Below are 19,583 nucleotides of genomic sequence, written 5' to 3'. Positions count from 1 at the left end.
ATAAGAAGTTTAAAATGTAAAAAGGAATATTAAATGCATATTTTGGATTTCAGACCTGCTGCGATGTAACTGGTAAACTCCCATCTCCAGATGCTGCTGCAAGGTCGCACACGAAAAGGCTGCCAAAATACGGCCACACTCTCGCCACTTAGAGTGCCCGCATTCACCACCCTGGTCAATTTTGTTTGGGTTTGAGGCCAGACAGTGGAGTCATTAATTTTAAACAAAGGACCACGATTCAGGACATTCATCCCGGGTCAGACAAAGCCGCAACTCGCTTTCCCCGCGGCCGAGTGAAAGTTTCTCGCCTTGTCGCAGCTTAACATCCAAAGCGACCGGACATGAACAAGCGCAACCATGTGAGAAGAAAACCTGAGACTCCGCAGACAAAGTAAATGGATTGATTTCGAGTGAAAATACAAATTTCTTTTGCAGATCCGCCTGCCGCCAGAGGTGAATCGGTTGCTGTACGTGCGGAATTTGCCGTACAAAATCACCTCAGACGAGATGTACGACATATTCGGTAAATTTGGAGCCATTCGACAGATACGCGTGTAAGATAGATGGAATTTTTTTTCGCCGTGAATCCTTTAAAGAAATGTGCGTATCCTTTACAGAGGCAATACGCCGGAAACGCGTGGCACCGCCTTTGTCGTCTACGAGGACATTTTCGATGCCAAGAACGCCTGCGACCATTTATCCGGTTTCAATGTCTGCAATCGCTATCTGGTGGTGCTCTACTACCAATCCAACAAGGCCTTCAAGCGCGTGGACATGGACAAGAAGCAGGAGGAGCTGAACAACATTAAGGCCAAGTACAATCTGAAGACACCGGAGGCTCCTTAGAACCAGCACTTGGTGCGGCAGGCGGGGATGGGGCAGAGACAGACATTGGGCCCCATCAGATGACGCCCCACTTCCATCGACCATTTTCCATTGTTTAGGGAACTTCTTGCTCTACTTATGTGTATACCAAATTTTTGCTATCTACTTGTAGATTTTTTTGATCGCATTTTGTATCATTTGAATCTAATCATTATCATCCATCCATCACTCCATCTATCATATAAACGGCTGGGCAAAGCGGCACGCAGCCATTTGCGCCCGGTTCCGGCTGTTTGCAATCATTTGACGACATTAAGACACTCTCTCATCAAAATAACAAGCAAGTGAAAGTAAAAATAAAAAAAAATTGAAAAACTATAACCATTTGTTTGTTTTTTATAACGATTTTTGACAGATTTTATTTGTAAACACCCAAAACCATTGGTTATCCTAAAGTTTGCAACTTTATCAAGTTGATTTAAAAGCTTAAAACTATTTCAACAAGTTATAGTTAAATATTAACCAACAATAAAAATTCCCACTCTTTTGGGTAGTCGGTTGCCCTATGTCTGATTAGGGTTCCGTCTTAGATTCTGGACAAGTTTGGCTAGCTGCCGCTGCCTGATACTGTTCGTAGGTGTTTTGCTGCTTCTCTAGTGCCCGTTGGTTCTCCAAATCCTTGAGCTCCGCCTTAGCGACCTTCGCAATTTCCTGCCGTAGAACCTCAACCTTTCGTCTACGCTCACTTTTCTGCAGGGCCTTATCACGTGCTCTTTCGCTGATTTCCTTCGGCAGTCTGGCGGGTTTCGGCGGCTTTTCGTCATGGACTTTTTGGTGACGGATGAGAGCCGCTTCCTGGCGAAAGTGAGTGCCACATCTCTTACACTCGTAGGGCTTTTCACCAGTGTGTATCCACTCGTGTTGCTTCAGGGATTGTGAGTTGGCGAAGCGACGGGAGCAGAAACGGCACTCAAAGTCCTTGACCTTTTCGTGGACGCTCTTGTAGTGGCGCTTCATGTTGCCCAGGTTATTGAATCCCTGACTGCATCCGGGACACAAGTGCATACCCTCCTTCTGCACAAACTTCGCTCTGTCTGGCACTTCGCTGGCTGGTATCTGAACTGTGGGAATGGGATTCACTACGGTGCCTGCCAGTTGGGCCAAATCAACACGTTCTACGCGGCGGGGATCCTTAGGAATGGTGGCTACGGATTCGGCGCACACCTTCAGCAGCTGATCCGCGTCCACATGAGAGTCTCTGGCGTCGCCATTTCCCTGCCGCTGTCTATACGTTTCCAGAGCCCTTTCCACGCTCTTCTCATGGATCTTCAGGTGCTTTGTGAGACTCTCCGTGTACAGGAACTTTTTGCCACAAACCTGCGAGGCGAAAACATGTCAGATTATGATATCTAGGATATGAAAGTAATTCCCTTACCTTGCATTCGCATCGCTTTTCACCGGTGTGCGTCATCTCGTGTATTTTGCAGGCGTGGGATTTCCCGAAAGTCTTTCCACAGTACTGGCATGCAAAATTCCGGATTTTCTCGTGCACAATCTTAACGTGGCTATCTAGAGCCCGCTTCGTGTGGGTGGCATGGTCGCAGATGTGACATTTAAACTGCTTCTCCTGCGTGTGGGTCAGAATGTGCTTGCTCCATTCCTGGCGGGTGGTCTTCCCCACACCGCAGTATGGACATACGTAGTTCTTGATGCCTGCATGCCGGAGAAGATGATTCTTTAGGGCACTGTTGATATGGAAGCCCTTGCCGCAAATGTTACAGGGATAGGGGAGCTCTTCGCCCGTGTGCTTGTACATGTGCTTCTTTAAAGCCACCGGGCAACGAAAAACCATGCCGCACTCCCTGCAAGGCTGTTCAACCCGCGGTGCACTAACCCTCGCCTGGTTGTGAACCTTCTTCAGGTGGATGGTCAGCAGGCGGAGACGGGGGAAAACCAATCGACAGCCCTCCACGGTGCAAGGAATCTCATCCGCCTTCTTGGTGTGCGCATAGTCCACGTGAAGACGCAGTGCACCGGCTGTGGTAAAGCCTTTGCGGCAACTCTCCTCCTGGCACTGAAACGGCAACAGATCATTGTGGTGTTTCATGTGCTCCTCGTACTTTGACTGCTTTTTGAACTTTTGCTGGCAGATGGGACAGCTTATCAGGCGATACAGCTTACGCTTCTCGTTCGCAATCCTCCGACGCTGCGCCAAGGGTTGTTCATCGTCACTGGTGAACCCTTCCGACGGCTTCTTCTCCTCCTCCACTCCGTTGTCCTCTGCACTGGAGGAATCATCTTGGCTTTGGCCACTTGAATGCTCCTCTGGTTCCCTGTCCACCTTTTCCAGCATCTTGAAGACCTCCTCCTCGTTGTCAATAATCTCCAGCTTGTGATTTAGCAGGGGATCAAAACTAGCCGGCTCCTCCGGCCTTCCAGTTGCCTCAGAATCCTCAGCCAAGGGTTCAAAAACACCCATGGGTATAATCCTCTGTCTAGTCACTATTTCCCTAAGACGCTTAATGGATCTTTCGCACAGTTCCCGGAAATCGTGCAGCTCGTTCAACTTGGTGAAACATTGGGGACACAGGTTCTTTGGTAATCCGTCGTTCTGATCCGCTTCAAACGAAGTGCAAACCATTAGTTTCTTTGACAAATCTGGAACCACGAAGATATCATGGCCAACACCATGCTCCAGGTGGATAAGACAGGTGCGACAAAGCGAAAGGACGGAGTACGGGAGCTCCCTGGTGCCCATTTCTCCCGATTCTCGGGGAGATCACAAGCCGAGGCTCAAAACAAATTTGTTCCAGTGTGACGGGCAGTGTGACCCTTTCGCTTTGTTTTTAACCCATTTCGGTGTAATGGGGTGAAATTTAAAGAACATTTTTAATATAATATTTTTAATTAAATATTTGTTTACATCGAAGTGCTTATAAGAGACCGTTCTGAAACCTAGTTAAAATACATTTTTTTAACTTTTGTTCAATATATTTATTTTAATATTAATATTTTTTATGTTTATATTCTTCATATTTCATACTTCATATTTTGGTGCATAGTTTGTATTTTATTTTTAAAAGCACTGAAAAAGTATTCAATAAAGTTTCGCTGCTTTCGCCTAGTTAAATTTAAATGTTTGTGGATTTTTTTCGACAAATACATGTCTTATGTTTATTATACATACGAAGAGTTACGAACTATTAGCTTGGGTTGTAAGCACTTGTAAAAATTTGTATAAATCACTGATTTGCTATTTATAATATGCTAAAAATCGTAATTTAAATTATTTAAGCATTTGTTGTTTGTATTTTGCATATACTATTGTTACTGCAATCTAATTAGAATTACAAATAAGGAAGTAAGAAAAAACATCGATTGTCCAGCCCTGGAACATATAACAAATAGGCACTCTAACGAGTAACTCGCTGGCAGAAATACTTGCTTATTGCCCACTCGCTCGATTGCCAGTCGACGAGTATACAATTTTTTCTGTGTCAATATTATTTTATTGCTTACTGACCGGAGAGAGACGCAAAAAGCTATAGAAAACCGCCCCGATTCGCAGTGCCGATTGCGATTGAAAGCAAGATGAACGAGGGCAGGCAGTACTCGATCCACAGCCTGTGCAGGATCTGTCTGAACCACCTGCAGAACGACGCCGCCTACGATTTGTATATGGTGCCAGGACTTTCCAAGAAGCTATGTTTCTGCACCTCCCTGTCCGTGGAGCAGAACGATGGCTTCCCGAAGAACCTTTGCACCCTTTGCTATACAAAGCTAAACGAGCTGCACGACTTTCAGAAGCAGTGCGTCGATTCGGTGCAAAAGTTTCAGGATCTGGTGGCCAGCAACGTCTTTGCCTGCCAGAGCACCTTCGACGTCTTCGATCCCAATGTTGCTGTGCAGGACTACCAGGCCGAGGAGGAGGACCACGTTAACTATGATCCGCTGCTGAACCATAAGATGGAGCTGATCGAGAACGAAGAGGATGTCTTCAAGATGCTGGAGCACGTCGACAAGGAGGCCGAGGAGGTGGAGAAGGAGGCCAAGGTGGAGGAGGATGACAGTGGCGACGTTTCCGTCAAGATGTTTGACGACGATTCCTCCATCGAGAGCGGCAACGACAACGACCACGATCTGGACTTCGAACCAAACAGCAGCGATGATGACATTCCGCTGGCCCAGCGCATGCGGGGACCAGCTACCGGCTCCGGATCCTACCAGGACCGTTTGAGTAGCCTAGACAAACCCAAGCCTAGGCCCAGGGGACGGCCCAAAAAGATAAAACCGCCTCCGCCAGAGGAGGAGGACTTGAGCGGCTCATCCTCCGAATCAGATGACTCCGAAGACGGCACATCGCGGGGAGATAAGCCCAAGAGGAAGCGCATTCCCCTCGAGGAACGCCATCTTCACCGCATCATCGACTGCCACATTTGCCACCAGAAGTTCAAGAAGGCCATCCGCTACGAGGAGCACATGAAGTACCACAATGACCTACTGCCCTTCCAGTGCAAGGTGGAAACCTGCAAGAAAGGTATGTCTCTGGAGAAAAAAACCGATAAATATGCGTTCTATATGATTTCCTACCTTTCAGGTTTCACCACCGCCAATGGGCTGCGCATACACATCGACCACGCCCACACAGAGCTGTCCGAGGTTCATGCCTGCATCGCCGAGGGCTGCGGCAAGACCTTCCCGCGCGTCCGCCTGCTCACCTTCCACATGAAGAAGGTGCACGGCATCACCAAGGCGGCGGCTCCGCTCCGAGATTTCCCCTGCACAGAATGCGACACCGTATTCCGTTGCCCCACAGCGCTCAAGAAGCACATGTACAAGCACACGGGCGAGGAGCTTCCGTATCCTTGCAATATCTGCGGCAAGCGTTTTGTAATCAACAGTGCTTTAAGGGATCACCTTATGCGACACGCGGGCATCAAGAACCATGTGTGCCCGTATTGCGGAGTTGGAAAGACGACGCGCCAGGAATGGAACGCCCACATCCTCACGCACACCAAGGAGAAGAAGTTCAAGTGCCGACAGTGCGACCATGCCTCGCATAACAAACAGGCATTGTCCAATCATGTAAAGGTGGTGCACGAGAAGCGCAAGGACTTCGCCTGCCAGTACTGCGGAAAGACCTTCGGCAAGAGCCACGCCTGCAAGGTGCACGAGAGGAGTCACACGGGCGAGAAGTGCTGCGAGTGCAAGATCTGCGGCAAGATATTCCTCTGCGAGAAGAGCCTCACCAAGCATTTGAAGACGCACGAGAAACGGGATCTGCCGCCGGCGGAGCCCCTTCGCCAGCAGCTTAACATTCCCATGCCCGGCCAAATGTCCGTACCGATGCCGGGCCAGATGCCGATGCAGATGCAGAGCGACGGTTTGGTGCCAATGGATCCCAACCAGATGCCCAGTGAGGACATGCTGAAGGCATGCGGCGGCGGGACCGCTGCAGTGCCTCCCAAACCGAAGAACTCGCGACGCGTCCAGCGGGTGGACATTTCTCAGCTGGCTGGCACTGCGGTGAATCCAATACCTTCCGTCTCCGTGCCCTCGTGGTCGCCGCAGGTGAACTTCACCAAGAAGGAGGGCCAGCACATTTGTCCAGGCTGTGGACGTGGCTTCAATAACATTGGAAACATGAAACTTCACTACAAAATCATCCACGAGAAGGTCAAGGACTTTGCCTGTCGCTTCTGCCCCAAGAGATTCTCCAAGGCGCAGATTCTGCGCCACCACGAATGGATACACACGGGCGAGAAGCCCTTCGAGTGTAAGATTTGCGGCAAACACTTCCGCCAGGAGACGGCACTCAAGAAACACATCAAGACGCACGAGAAGCCCAACAGGCGACACGTGCCCGAGCGCAGTGCGCCCACTCAGATCACGTTCCGCAAGCTGGAACCCGATGCCGAGCCGCGTAACTTTGACCAGTACCAGGATCCGGCGGTGGAGCGGGCAGCGGCCACCGCTGAGCTGCTGGCGCACCAGCTGGAGGAGAACGAGGCCAAGCGGAAGGCGGAAATCGAGCGGCAGAAGATCGCGGCGGCGGCCTGCGAGCAGCTGACGAAGCTGCAGCAGCAGCAGGAGATCATCAAGGCGACCACCTCCTACGATGGCTACTATGCGCAGAAAGCGCAATCCGAAGGCACCAGCCTGGATGCCCTAAAGATAGACCATGTCTAGGCAGCGGGATTGGCTTTACTTTACTAGCATATACGCATACACTAGCGACATCCATATGTATCCACTTCCACTGCAGCTGTCACTGTCCGGATAGTTTTAGGCATGCCTCGAATTGCTCTCTAGCTGGATCAGATTGTAGGCTTATAGGCAGTCCAGATTATCCGAGTGCATATTACAATATGAGCACTTCTTACTTTTTACGTACGTTTATACATACATGCAATATATGTATTTTGTTTTCCGTGTAATGTCTCCCGTGCTTACTTAGAGTAATGGATTAAAATTAATATTCATAACGCCATTGGAGTTTCCATCTGGTGGGCGGGATATTAAGTGACCACTTTGCAATACCAGTGATTTTTACAAATATATATATTAATAACAAACTTTTTTGTACCCGCAAGAACATTAATCAAACCTTTATTTATATAAAAATAGTTCATTATTAGCTGAAATCCATCTGGATGGTTATACTGAGTTTTGGTTTATATAGTTCGTTCTTTAAATTTAGACAAATAAAAATAAATATTGATTTTAACTCGAAGATTAAAAAACTGTTTGGGTGGCCAAATGAGGGGAAAGAAGGATTTTACTGGGAAAGTTTCCTTTCATCAACTAAGTTGGCATCCCCATTGGGTGCTCCACTCTTCACGGGATTAGATGGTTCCTGAAACAAATGGTTAATCTTTTGTAATACTTTCTTAAATATTAGGAGCGGACTTAACTGCCCAGTCACTGCCGCCATTCTTGTTTAACTCCATCAGAGTTGAGAAAATCAATTTTGCCTCCTTTCTGTTGTCGTCGGCTTTCTCCAAGACCATCCTCTGCTTCTCCAGGACCTCTGCCATCTTGGTGATCTCCAGTTTGAGCCTGTTGTTCTCATTCCCGGCATTCTGCAATGCCAGTTCCGTGCCCAATATTTTGGCTTCTGCTTCCAGAGCTTCTATAGAATCCTTGTCGGGGTGCTCCATATTTTTAAAAACGTATTTTTCGGCACGACAAGTAAATAAATAGCTGCTATAGAAACGATCCATAGAAACATACATACTAATGTATTTAAATATAAAATCTACCATACAGCCTTTTAAGTTATATATATATATAGTTTACATTTTTAAATAAATATGAAAATATTACATATAAGCTAACAAATATCAAAGAGAGGCCACATAAAGATATGTCATATTTATTTGTCTTCGTGTTGATCTAGTACTATTATTGTGCTCGTAGCTGTCACGCAGTCATATTGACGCGAACTCGACTGTGCGACTTAACTACGAATACACACACTCGCTGGGTCTAATACGCCCATCGTACCCTCTCCGCTGCGCACATGCATGTGCATGGGAAAAACAAAACAAAACGCCTAAGTGTGGGTGGCGAGTGCTAGAGCTGCGCAGTTTTTCAGCGAGCGTACTCGTCGCTTACGGGTAATCGATAACCCGAATTGCTGACGAGCGCACACACACACGCATACGCGAGTACACACAAATGTGTGTTGTATTGGGTTTTTTTTCTCGGCGATAGAACATTTCGGATTGCTGTGGTTTTCGCGATTTCTGGATTTCGGGATCGTCCAGCATCGAATTGAGTGTCCAAAATGAATGAGGGGAGCCAGTACTCCATCCACACGGTGTGCCGCACCTGCCTGTCCACCGTGGACGACTCGGCGGCCTACGATCTGTTCCGAGTGCCCGGTCTGGCCAAAAAGCTGTGCGTTTGTACCTCACTTTCCGTGGAGCAAGCGGATGGCTTCCCCAAGAACCTGTGCACCCTCTGCTTTTCCAAGCTGAACGACCTCCACGACTTTCAGAAGCAGTGCGTGGATTCGGTGCAAAAGTTCCAGGATTTGGTGGCCAGCAACGCCTTCGCCTGCCAAACAAACTTCGATGTCCTGGACACTAGTGCCGCCGTGGCGGATCTGCCGGGCGAGGAGGAGGACAACGTTCACTTTGATCCACTTCTCAACTCCAAGATCGAGATCATTGAGAACGAGGAGGACGTCTTCAAGATGCTGGAGTCCGTCGAAAAGGAGGTCGAAGAGGTGGAAATGGAGTTGGAACAGCCGTTTGGCCAAGAATCGCAGGATGACTCTTATGAGAGCGGCAACGACAACGACCTCGACGCAGACTACCAGCTCAGTAGTGACGACGACATTCCACTGGCCCAACGCAGCCGACGAGGTGCCACCCGTGGTTCCAAGGCGAAGGGCAAGCCGAAGTCGGCTGCCAAGCGACATGAGGAGGAGGAGGAGTCCGAGGAGACCAGCTCATCAGACGACTCCGATGGCAATCCCAAGGACAAGCCCAAGCGCAAAAGGATTCCAGCCACGGAGCGGGATCGCCACCGCCTGATTGACTGCCACATCTGCCACCAGAAGTTCAAGAAGGCGATTCGCTACGAGGAGCATATGAAGCATCACAACGACTTGCTACCCTTCCAGTGCACAGTGGAGAGCTGCCGGAAAGGTAAACCCCACCAGCAGATTATTTAAGTAGGAGATTTATGTAATATTTGTTCAATTTCAGGCTTTACCACCGCCAATGGACTGCGTGTCCATGTGGAACACGCCCACACGGAGACATCGGCCATGCATCCGTGCACCTACGAGGGCTGCAATAAGTCCTTTGCCCGCCCCGTGCTGCTCAGCTTCCACATGAAACGTGTGCACAAGGTGGACACTCCGCAGCGGGACTTCCCCTGCACGGAGTGCGAGAAGGTCTTCCGCTGCCCCACTGCCCTCAAGAAGCACATGTACAAGCACACGGGCGAGGAGCTGCCCTTCGCCTGCGAAATTTGCGGCAAGCGCTTCCCCATCAACAGTGTGCTGCGCGATCATCTCCTCCGACATGCGGGCATCAAGAACCACGTGTGCCCGTACTGCGGAGTAGGCAAGACGACGCGCCAGGAGTGGAACAAGCACATCCTGACCCACACGAAGGAGAAGAAGTACGAGTGCCGGCAGTGCGACCACGCCTCCCACAACAAACAGGCGCTGGCCAACCATGTGAAGGTGGTGCACGAGAAGCGCAAGGACTTCGCCTGCCAGTACTGTGGAAAGACCTTTGGCAAGTCGCACGCCTGCAAGATTCACGAGCGCAGTCATACTGGCGAAAAGTGCTGCGAGTGCAAGATTTGTGGCAAGGTGTTCCTCTTCGAGAAGGGCCTCACCAAGCATTTGAAAACGCACGAGAAACGTGATCTGCCCAAGACGCAGGGGGCCAATCCCTTGATGGGCGACGGAGCCAGTGGTTCCTCGACAATAGCTAAGCCCAGTCCGCACCTGCGTGGTCGCGTCGAGCGGGTGGACATTGCCCAGCTGGCGGGAACGGTGGCCAATCCGATTCCATCGGTCAACCTGCCCTCGTGGTCGCCGCAAGTGAACTTCACCAAGAAGGAGGGCCAGCACATTTGCCCGGATTGCGGCAAGGGCTTCAATCACGTGAGCAACATGAAGCTGCACTACAAGGTGGTGCACCAAAAGGTCAAAGACTTCTGCTGCCGCTTCTGCCCGAAGAGATTCGCCAAGAAGCAGTATCTGCGGCATCACGAGTACATTCACACTGGCGAAAAGCCTTACGAGTGCAAGGTGTGCGGCAAGCACTTCCGGCAGGAGCAGGTGCTCAAGACGCATATGAAGGTTCACGATAAGCCGCCCCGTCCGCCGGGCAAGCCCAAGGAGCCGGCGGGACCCAAGGCGGAGTCCAGCAACGCGGTGAAGCGCCAGCAGCCGAAGAATTTCGAGCAGTATCAGGATCCGGCGGCGGAACGGGCAGCGGCCACCGCCGAACTGCTGGCCTACCAGATCGAGGAGAACGAGGCCAAGCGCAAGGCGGAGGCGGAGCTTCGCAAGATCCAGGAGGCTGCCTTCGAGCAGCTGAACAAGCTGCAGAAGCAGACAAACACTTACGATGGCTTCTACGCTCAGAAGGCCGAGGCGGAGGGCACCTCGGTGGACGCACTGAAGTTGGACCATGTTTGAGCGGCATAATCAACCGGAATTACGTGCGAACAAATCGAAAACTGTTTACGCATCCGTTTCCGATCCTTTCATTATGTGTTTCTATGAAGGACATATGAGTTATAGGTCTCTAAGGTTTACCAACTAGTTTCCGTCACTTTGCAAACATGTTTTGACATTTTTTGTATTTAAACCCCCCTTTAAACTGCTTAAGTTTGTACTTTACTAATTGTATTCATTTTTAAATGATTTTAATATAATAAACAGTAATAAGCATTGAAAATTTGAATTTTAAATTCTTCGCAGTGTTGGTAAACGAGTTTTCTGCTAAACAAGTTAGTGATGAGCAGTAGTGCAGTCAACTCGTTTTTTTCGAACTATATTCCACCAGCTGTACAACTTGTATGAAATACATATATGCATTGTACATTGTACATTGATAAAGGTTTAAATATAAAATGGCACACATTTTTAAAGCACCTTTTGATTTTGTTTAACAATGCTATTCACATTTCTAGACGTTTTAATAATTTGACTGTCTCATAACTGCCCGCACTTGGCATCACTGGGGAGTATTTTTTAGTATTTGTTTTGGTTACTCTGACGCGTAAAGTTTTTCTCGGCTTAATATTCCGTGGATTTGGCCAGTAGATTCCCCCTGGAAGAGGCATCATGGAGGAGGAGGCCGAGGCAGCCCAGTACTCGGTGCACGCGGTGTGCCGCATCTGCCTGAATCGCCTGCCGGAGAACGGCGGCGGAGCAGGATCCTTCGACCTATTCCTGATTCCCGGATTGGCCAAGAAGCTGTGTGTCTGCACTTCGCTGGCCGTGGAACAGTCGGATGGCTTCCCCAAGTGTCTGTGCGCGCCGTGCTTCAGCCGACTGGACGACCTGCATGAGTTCCAAAAGCTGTGCGTGGACTCAGTGCAAAAGTTCCAGGACATGGTGACCAGGAACGTCTTTTGTCCGCCGGCGAGTGCGCAGATAAAAAACTTCGATTTGCTCAACGTGGCTGGAAACGAACCCGAGCTGGTGGGTCAGGACGAGGAGGATCGCATCAACTTCGATCCGCTGCTGGACCACAAAATGGAGATGATCGAGAACGAGGAGGATGTGTTCAAGATGTTGGAGCACGTGGACAAGGAGGCCGAGCAGGTTGAGAAGGAAGTGAAGCAAGATGAATTGGATGCCGCCGATCTGATGACCATTTTTGCCGCGGACTCTTCGGAAGAGAGCGACGAAGACTTTGACCAAGATGTGGACTTTGAGCCCAACAGCAGCGATGGTGACGATGATGTACCTTTGGCGCAGCGCTTAAGGGATAATTCCCGGATGAAACCAAAAGCGAAGGCAGCCGTAATTAAGGAGGAGGAGCAGGAGTCCGTCTCAGGCTCCGAGGAGGAGGACGAGAACGGTGAGAAGTCGAAGAGCCGGCGCAAGAGGATTCCGCCTGGCGAACGCCACCTGCACCGCATCATCGACTGCCACATTTGCCACCAAAAGTTCAAGAAGGCCATCCGCTACGAAGAGCACATGAAGCACCACAACGATCTCCTGCCCTTCCAATGCAAAGTGGAAACCTGCAGGAAAGGTATGTAATAATTGGTCAACATTGCGTTCTCGTTTTAATCGCATGCATTTCCAGGTTTCACCACCGCTGGAGGACTAAGGCTTCACATCGACCACGCCCACACGGAGCTATCCGAGGTGCACTCCTGCAATGTCGATGGCTGCGGCAAGACCTTTCCACGTATACGCCTGCTCACCTTTCACATGAAGAAGATGCATGGTATCACAAAGGCGGCGGCGCCTCCACGGGATTACCCTTGCACCGAGTGCGAGAAGGTATTCCGCTGTCCCATGGCGCTCAAGAAGCATATGTACAAGCACGACGGCAAGGAGCTGCCATTCCCCTGTAACATATGCGGCAAAAGGTTCGTGATCAATAGTGCATTAAAGGACCATCTGATGCGGCACGCGGGCATTAAGAACTATGTGTGTCCTTACTGCGGGGTGGGAAAAACCACCAGGCAGGAATGGAACACGCACATACTGACGCATACCCAGGAGAAGAAGTTCAAGTGCCACATCTGCGAGCACGCCTCCCACAACAAGCAGAGTCTGGCCAACCACATTAAGATCGTGCACGAGAAGATCAAAAACTATGCGTGTCAATACTGTGGAAAGACCTTCGGGAAGTCGCACGCTTGCAAGATCCACGAGATGACGCACACGGGGGAGAAGCGCTGCGAGTGCAAGGTAAGAGCCGTATGATACTTCAAGCCAGTAACCTCATTGCAACGTTTTATTTGCAGGTCTGTGGGAAGAAGTTCCTCTATCCCAAGAGTCTGACCAAGCACTTAAAGACGCATGAAAAGCGTGTGCTTCGTGCTATTGAGACCTATCGCCAGCGGCAGGTGGAAATGGGCGAGACACCTGGTGAACAGTTCGACTCTCCGCCTGCGCCACCAGTTGAGGGCGTATCCATTGAACCGATCATGTCGCAAAACGCCGCCGACGAATTGCTCAAGGTGTGTGCCGAATCCGTGGCAACCATACCAAAAGATCCACGCCGCGTACAACGAGTGGATCTGGCGCAATTGGCTGGCACTGCTGTAAATCCTATACCATCAGTTTCTGTGCCGTCATGGTCGCCTCAGGTGAACTTTACCAAGAAGGAGGGCAAACATATCTGCCCCGGTTGTGGTCAGGGATTCAACAATATCGGAAACATGAAGCGGCACTATAAGATCATCCACGAAAAGGTCAAAGACTTTGCCTGCCGCTTTTGCCCAAAAAGATTCGCAAAGGCTCAAACGCTGAGGCACCACGAGTGGATTCATACCGGCGAGAAACCCTTTGAGTGTAAGACCTGCGGCACGCGTTTCCGGCAGGAGACGGCGCTCAAGCGCCACCAGCGAACCCACGAGAACCGTCCACCTGTTATTTCACCCAAGTTTTATGCCGCACGCGAGGAGCTGGAAGAGCAGGAACGCAGCAAGAGAGAGGCAAAGCGTCAGGCGGAAGCGAAACGACGCGAAATTGCGGAGGCGGCCAAGGAGCAGCTTTCCTCGATACACAAGCTTGAGAGCAGTGACCGCAGCCTGCACTCCTACGACGAGTACCAGGAGGCAGCGGCGGAGCGAGCAGCGGCATCTGCCGAACTTCAGGCGCAGCAGTTCGAAGAGAACGAGGTAAAGCGACTGGCGGAGGAGGAGCGCCGCAAGATACAGGAGGCTGCCTACGATCAACTGCAGCGGTTGCAGGATCAGCAGGAGATTGACAAGGCGCAAAGCTCCTACGATGGCTACTACGCTCAGAAGGCGCATGCCGATGGCACCAGTTTGGATGCCTTAAAAATCGATCATGTGTGAGATTTGGGCAGCGTTTAACGCTGCCACAGATGGAAAATCGAGCCTAGGTTTTTTATGAAAAGCAATATCTTATTATCCTTATAAAAACAGTGTGTGTAAAATGGATATGATTTAGACTTAAGCAGAAAATATGTTTTAATACAATTAAATCTAATGTCCCTAATGCTAGTACAAATAATACTGTACATTAATTAGGAAAACACAATTTACCTAAATGGATTCAACGTAAGTTCATTTATTTTGGACTAAATTGAGAGGTTGCAAATCTAAGAAATTATACAACCCCAAAATCAAAAGTTGTTCTTCATTTTTCTGGAGGACGGAATGCCTTCCATTTTCCTTATATTACATTAAATACTTTTTATCTGATAAGCGTTTCAGAAGATCAAAAGCTTGTGGCAGTTATATATTTATATATAAAGATGGAAGAAATGTGTATCCAATCTTGCCCTACCAAGTGCTTAAATCTAATCGGAATGGGTTATTTTAAATTCATTCGTTTTACTCCTTCTCCTTGAGTATGAATAGCTTCTTGAGGCTGTCCAGCGTCATGTTCTCCAGATCCCAGTGAGTTGACAGAGTGGTCGTGTCATCGGCCGAAGTAATTAGCGAGAGAATATTCTCCTCAACCGTTCCATTCACAATAAAACGATGCACCTTCGTGGGTCTACAAAAATCAAATTAAAACTGACATCATCTTCATTTCAATAGCGCACTTACTTCTTTTGTCCAAATCGGTGAATACGGCCTATGGCCTGGCGCTCGTCGCCCGGATTAAGAATAGGTTCGACGAGGAACACATGTGTGGCTTCGATCAAGTTCAAACCTTTCGAGCCTTTGGATAGTGGCATGAGTAGACAGGTGACATTGCTAAATGGGTTCTAAAGGAAATAAAATGGTGAGCAGTGATAAAAACACAAAAAATCAAAGCAAGATAAAAACCTTGAAATCTTCAAAATCCTTATTGGTGCACTTGTTGCGGAAGTGAATGCCGTTGAGACTGAGAGCTCTGGCAATTTCAATGAGAATCGCCTGCCATTGGGAAAATATTATAATCTTTTCCTGTTCATTGTCGCCTTTAATTTTCAGCACCAATTCCACTACACTTGAGATCTTTGTAGAAAAGTCTCCTATAATTGCCTTGTGTGCTCCCGGACGAACCGAGTAATATAATCTAGAAGAAACGGATGGTTAAAAGCGGCGTGTGGAAGAGCAATGGCAAAACCTTACTGTGGCGAATCCTGCCGACAAAGTGGACACTTTGTGACGCCAGACACTCGACCGCTTTTCCTCCTCATGCTATCCAGGCAGTGCTGACACACAAAGTGCCCACATACCATCATCACATACTAAAAACGAATGTAAAAAGTAAAGGCGCTGCAAAATTGGTTGAAATTTGGCTACTCACCCTCACGTCATCTTGCGTTTGGCAGATGGGACAAGGCTTGTCGGCGGAATCCTCTTTCAAATGCTTCAGGTACTTTAGACGACCGCACAGTCTTGTGAAGTTTAACTGCGAATGCTGCAGATTATACTGATTGAACTCTAGCTGCTCGTCCAGCTGGCACGCCAGGATTCTGTAGTTGGATTGCTCCTCAGGATCGTCGGTGAGAAGAATGCGCATCTTGCACATTTCCAGTTCGTCAAAAGCCTTGACCATGTACTCCACCTCGATCCAGTACTTGATTTGAAACTTGACCAAGTCCTGAAGGCAGGACAGCAAATCCAGCTTGCTCTGGCATTCCTCTCTCCACTCACTAAAGTCTGGCTTAGACCGCAGGAAGGCAAAGATGGCTGTTTGGATATAGAAATGTTATTCTGCGAAACGTGAAATGTGATTTTAACTTTAGTTACATTTAATTAAACTTATTTCCATGCTCGGGTTTTCCAAACCCTCAGTTACCGTAGCCTGTTCGTCCAGCTTTTTAGCAAACAGAAGACACTCAAATTGATTCAATGAATCGCGAATCTTGCACAGCCGACAATGACGATTCTTCTTGGGTTTCTTTTGCTTATCTTTATCCTTATTTTCGTCCTATTAAATATGTGTTTATTAGACATATATTAAACCACATGGTTTGCAAACTCACCAAAATATCTGCCAAATGACAATCGGTTACGCTTCCAATAAAGTTGTTTATCTCCTGGGAAAGCGTCACACCTGTTTTGATAGCCTCACAAGCTTGCTGCATAACTTCTTTCAGGAATTCAAACTCAGTGAGCAAACTGCTTTTTAACTTTTGTAGCTTATTATGCCACACATCCATAAAGTATAGCATTCCGGCCATGGAGTTGACATTATCGAGCCTTTCTACCGAAATGTTTTGGCGAAAGAAGTCATCCCGGACTTTGTTCCAAATAGAATCGTGAAGGGAGGTTTTGTGGTTCACCACCGTCGCCAGCAGTTCCACAGTACTGCCCTCGAATCGTTCCTCCAGTTCGCAAACTTCTTCGAGATTTTCGTTATAGCAGCTGAGTGCGCTTTCAAGCACGCGTGTATTATCCTCTAAATATTTCCACTCCAGCCGCTTCATTTTAGCATGATACTTTTTGTGCTCAAGTTCTGATAACTTGTCTGCAGCGGGAGCCAGTTCACATGCCTGTAGAAGATTGTATATCGCATGAATTTGGAGCACACTGTCAACACTAAAAAGATAAAAATGTTAATACGATTTTGGAATCACTGATTACAAAGAGAAATGAAAAATGAAACATACGATATATTCTGCTCGTTATATTCATCCGCCAGCTTCAACAGGAGATTATAATACTTAATGGCTTGGGGGAAATCTTCTTTTATGAAGTGGATAGCGGCCAGGCCGTTGTAGGAGGATGCCCAGCTGCGCAGCTCTGTCTTACACTCGTTTTCATTGTTGGTCTTCAGACGCGCCAGCAGATCCTGCGGATGCAGGTAGTCGGTGCTGGACACATTGCTGTTGAGCATTACTGGTACTGAGCAGGTCTGTCGGATACGGAGAAAGGGCTTCAGGATGATGCGCAGTAGTTGTGGGGAGATGGACGCCAGGCAGGAGCTATTGTCTGCGTTGTGCCGGGTGTGTTTGGCCACAGCAGCAAGGAATTGCTCGTGACACTTTAAATGCTCTTCGCGGTAGTACAGGGATTCGACGTTGCTTAGCTCCATGCGGTGAAAAACTTCCGTTTGCGGCGGAATTCCCAGTTCGTCCTCCACTTTGGACTTACAGGTACGCCACAGGCTGTGCTCGAGGAGCTCCAGAAGCGGCTCGCACTTGTAGCTAAGCTGAAAGGCCTTGTCAACAGTTTGCCAAGCATCCGGTGGCCTACAGACATCTGGCCGGCCCACAAACTCCAACAGAGGCGGCAATTCGTCGATTGTGCCAGTAACAGCCCAACGATTAATGGCCGGCAGCATTCTAACCATCTCGGCAGCTGCTGAAGTGTTGCTTTCCACCATCTGGGTGGGTAGTTTAAAAAAATATTCAGTAAGCCGTGGATGCACGTGTAAAAAGTTCGCATTACCTGTGCCTCATCCAGGCAAACGCGCCACCAGTTTACCATTAGAAGTGGTGAGTTGGGTCGCATGTACATTTGTTGGTGACGCATCTGGCGGTCTGACTTGTAGTCCGTTGTATGGTATATTTCGTTACGCAGTATCGTATAGTCGGTAAGCACCACATCGTACTCGGCCAGTTTGAGAGGACTAACCCAGAAGGTTGAGTGTAGGCCGTAATAGGGTAGCACTTTAAGGGATGGCGATATATGCTTGTGTATCTCCTCGAACCACTGCAACTTGATAGCGTTGGGAGAAACAATGATGGTGGCACCGCTCTCCACAAGCTTTTCACTGGACTTTACCAACTCGGACCAGCAGCTGGGGCACAAGTGGGCTGATGTATCCGAAATGGCCATACATGATTCATGCTGCCATCGACGGCATTTACTGCACTGCACGCGTTTATCATGTTTCTTGGTGCAGATGCAGAAAACCTCCTGCTTTTTGGTCATGCGTGCCCGCTTTAATGGCACATCATCGGTTATCTCCTCCAAGCGTTGGTGCCAGTAATCGTTCCGGTAGGAGTCCTGCGGGCGCGGATTCATCAGCAGCATGGCTAGAAACTCCACGGTCTTGCCCAGGCCCATCTCGTCAGCAAGAATGCCACCCGGCGGCAACGTGATTTTGGGAATCTCCTCTTCGTAGGGGTAAAATTGTAAGCAGTATTTATGCTTAAAGACGCGACTTCTACCATCAATGGCATGGAGCACTATGTAGTTGGCCGGCAGTTCAGTGATCTGCTGCTCCCTACCCAGCATCCAGGATACAGTGCGCTGTTGGTACTTGCGTAATTGAGATTGAAATCTTTTGGGCAGGTTCAGCGAAGGATCCTGTTCCACATTGATGCTTTGGCGGTGTCTTTCGTAGAGGGCGTCATACAGCTTGGTGGTCACATATGTCTTTAAGGGACGCTTGTGCTCCTTCTCCTGCTGGGCCACCTCGAACTCCAGACTGTTCTCAAAGTCCTTAAAGAAAATGGGCAGAAGTTTTTCTCCGACTTCCATCTCGATAGCACGAGCTCGAACATGTGTCTGTTCATGGCAGAGCACCAGGATGTAGGTGCCCGAGTCTTGCCGGATGGTCCTGAATTTCAGCTTTCTCGTCCGAGCACTCTGGCCTGCAAAATATTATTATTAACAATTATAATTAAACAATATCGGTGCGTAAACCTACGCACACTTTTCAATACAAATCAAAATCGCCTCCTTTTGCTCAACTAGAAAATCCTTGAACACCCAACGCCTTTTTCCATAGCGAAACTCCGCTGGATCCTCGGGACATTCTGCCGGTACCTCATCGGCAATTTCGCACAAAACAATTCCGTCCATTGTATTTCGCAAAATAACAATTCGGTCAAACAAATGTGCGATGACCGCCAATTCAATAGACGATTACAGAAATCACGATAATGGACGCTTAATGCCATGTCTTCACTGCTAGCTTTTAGAGATTGCAACAGACGAGTCTTACTGCTCCAAAAAATGAAACATATTTGGTAAGTTTTCAAAGTTTCAAATAGGAATTCCTGCCAACATGAAAACAGATGGAACCATTTAACATATAGAAAACGACAGTTTAGATACAAATATTTGGTAAGATATAGAAATGTATTTAAATATGAAAAGCAAATTAAAGGTAATTTTACCTAAGGCAATATATTGTAGTTAGCGTGTGAACAAGTTAAAAAATTACCATCGATAAC

General features: G+C 48.4%; 7 protein-coding genes across 8 annotated transcripts; 4 read left to right on the top strand and 3 right to left on the bottom strand.

Moving 5' to 3' along the window:
* Positions 1–149: 149 nt before the first annotated feature.
* LOC120450391 (splicing factor 3B subunit 6) lies at positions 150–1,206 on the top strand. The gene is made up of 3 exons (XM_039633386.1): positions 150–359; positions 436–554; positions 618–1,206. The coding sequence occupies exons 1-3, from the start codon at positions 342–344 to the stop codon at positions 844–846; spliced, it is 366 nt and encodes a 121-aa protein (XP_039489320.1). The 5' UTR covers positions 150–341; the 3' UTR covers positions 847–1,206.
* Positions 1,207–1,228: 22 nt separating this feature from the next.
* LOC120450387 (zinc finger protein 708) lies at positions 1,229–3,647 on the bottom strand. The gene is made up of 2 exons (XM_039633379.1): positions 2,261–3,647; positions 1,229–2,202 (listed from the first exon to the last, which is right to left on the bottom strand). Exons 1-2 carry the CDS (start codon positions 3,581–3,583, stop codon positions 1,399–1,401), a joined length of 2,127 nt encoding a protein of 708 aa, XP_039489313.1. The 5' UTR covers positions 3,584–3,647; the 3' UTR covers positions 1,229–1,398.
* A 628-nt stretch (positions 3,648–4,275) lies between these two features.
* LOC120448088 (zinc finger protein 668) lies at positions 4,276–7,310 on the top strand. The gene is made up of 2 exons (XM_039629880.1): positions 4,276–5,362; positions 5,423–7,310. The coding sequence occupies exons 1-2, from the start codon at positions 4,417–4,419 to the stop codon at positions 7,012–7,014; spliced, it is 2,538 nt and encodes an 845-aa protein (XP_039485814.1). The 5' UTR covers positions 4,276–4,416; the 3' UTR covers positions 7,015–7,310.
* Positions 7,311–7,433: 123 nt separating this feature from the next.
* On the bottom strand, positions 7,434–8,055 carry LOC120448090. 2 transcript variants are annotated; one of them, XM_039629884.2, is made up of 2 exons: positions 7,735–8,055; positions 7,434–7,681 (listed from the first exon to the last, which is right to left on the bottom strand). In XM_039629884.2, the coding sequence occupies exons 1-2, from the start codon at positions 8,046–8,048 to the stop codon at positions 7,663–7,665; spliced, it is 333 nt and encodes a 110-aa protein (XP_039485818.1). In that variant the 5' UTR covers positions 8,049–8,055; the 3' UTR covers positions 7,434–7,662. The 2 variants fall into 2 exon arrangements, with proteins under 2 accessions (XP_039485818.1, XP_039485816.1); XM_039629882.2 differs by having other exon boundaries at positions 7,740–8,045.
* A 285-nt stretch (positions 8,056–8,340) lies between these two features.
* On the top strand, positions 8,341–11,188 carry LOC120448089 (zinc finger protein 699). The gene is made up of 2 exons (XM_039629881.2): positions 8,341–9,482; positions 9,543–11,188. Exons 1-2 carry the CDS (start codon positions 8,615–8,617, stop codon positions 10,994–10,996), a joined length of 2,322 nt encoding a protein of 773 aa, XP_039485815.1. The 5' UTR covers positions 8,341–8,614; the 3' UTR covers positions 10,997–11,188.
* A 370-nt stretch (positions 11,189–11,558) lies between these two features.
* LOC120449269 (zinc finger protein 540) lies at positions 11,559–14,534 on the top strand. The gene is made up of 3 exons (XM_039631652.2): positions 11,559–12,566; positions 12,621–13,234; positions 13,291–14,534. The coding sequence occupies exons 1-3, from the start codon at positions 11,648–11,650 to the stop codon at positions 14,347–14,349; spliced, it is 2,592 nt and encodes an 863-aa protein (XP_039487586.1). The 5' UTR covers positions 11,559–11,647; the 3' UTR covers positions 14,350–14,534.
* Positions 14,535–14,560: 26 nt separating this feature from the next.
* LOC120449267 (E3 ubiquitin-protein ligase SHPRH) lies at positions 14,561–19,280 on the bottom strand. Its single transcript, XM_039631649.2, has 10 exons — positions 19,059–19,280; positions 17,848–18,998; positions 17,067–17,782; positions 16,440–16,995; positions 16,204–16,384; positions 15,758–16,143; positions 15,580–15,698; positions 15,292–15,523; positions 15,070–15,230; positions 14,561–15,016 (listed from the first exon to the last, which is right to left on the bottom strand). The coding sequence occupies exons 1-10, from the start codon at positions 19,207–19,209 to the stop codon at positions 14,851–14,853; spliced, it is 3,819 nt and encodes a 1,272-aa protein (XP_039487583.1). The 5' UTR covers positions 19,210–19,280; the 3' UTR covers positions 14,561–14,850.
* Between the last annotated feature and the right edge of the window lie 303 nt (positions 19,281–19,583).

The sequence above is a fragment of the Drosophila santomea genome, chromosome 3L (assembly GCF_016746245.2).
Source record: "Drosophila santomea strain STO CAGO 1482 chromosome 3L, Prin_Dsan_1.1, whole genome shotgun sequence".
In the NCBI taxonomy this organism is placed as follows: domain Eukaryota; kingdom Metazoa; phylum Arthropoda; class Insecta; order Diptera; family Drosophilidae; genus Drosophila; species Drosophila santomea.
The sequence above is the reverse complement of the archived record's forward strand: the minus strand, read 5'-3'. Positions and strand labels throughout refer to the sequence as shown.

Bases quoted from the DNA above. Each gene is read 5' to 3' on its own strand.
- LOC120450391 (XM_039633386.1), top strand. The intron at 555-617 runs GTAAGATAGATG...TATCCTTTACAG, and splicing joins GCCATTCGACAGATACGCGT to AGGCAATACGCCGGAAACGC.
- LOC120450387 (XM_039633379.1), bottom strand. From the start codon at position 3,583: ATGGGCACCAGGGAGCTCCCGTACTCCGTCCTTTCGCTTTGTCGCACC. The intron at 2,203-2,260 runs GTAAGGGAATTA...TTCGCCTCGCAG, and splicing joins AAAAGCGATGCGAATGCAAG to GTTTGTGGCAAAAAGTTCCT.
- LOC120448088 (XM_039629880.1), top strand. From the start codon at position 4,417: ATGAACGAGGGCAGGCAGTACTCGATCCACAGCCTGTGCAGGATCTGT. The intron at 5,363-5,422 runs GTATGTCTCTGG...CCTACCTTTCAG, and splicing joins GGTGGAAACCTGCAAGAAAG to GTTTCACCACCGCCAATGGG.
- LOC120448090 (XM_039629884.2), bottom strand. From the start codon at position 8,048: ATGGATCGTTTCTATAGCAGCTATTTATTTACTTGTCGTGCCGAAAAA.
- LOC120448089 (XM_039629881.2), top strand. From the start codon at position 8,615: ATGAATGAGGGGAGCCAGTACTCCATCCACACGGTGTGCCGCACCTGC. The intron at 9,483-9,542 runs GTAAACCCCACC...GTTCAATTTCAG, and splicing joins AGTGGAGAGCTGCCGGAAAG to GCTTTACCACCGCCAATGGA.
- LOC120449269 (XM_039631652.2), top strand. From the start codon at position 11,648: ATGGAGGAGGAGGCCGAGGCAGCCCAGTACTCGGTGCACGCGGTGTGC. The intron at 12,567-12,620 runs GTATGTAATAAT...ATGCATTTCCAG, and splicing joins AGTGGAAACCTGCAGGAAAG to GTTTCACCACCGCTGGAGGA. The intron at 13,235-13,290 runs GTAAGAGCCGTA...TTTTATTTGCAG, and splicing joins AGAAGCGCTGCGAGTGCAAG to GTCTGTGGGAAGAAGTTCCT.
- LOC120449267 (XM_039631649.2), bottom strand. From the start codon at position 19,209: ATGGACGGAATTGTTTTGTGCGAAATTGCCGATGAGGTACCGGCAGAA. The intron at 17,783-17,847 runs GTAATGCGAACT...CTACCCACCCAG, and splicing joins TTTGCCTGGATGAGGCACAG to ATGGTGGAAAGCAACACTTC. The intron at 15,699-15,757 runs GTGAGTAGCCAA...ATTCGTTTTTAG, and splicing joins AAACGCAAGATGACGTGAGG to TATGTGATGATGGTATGTGG.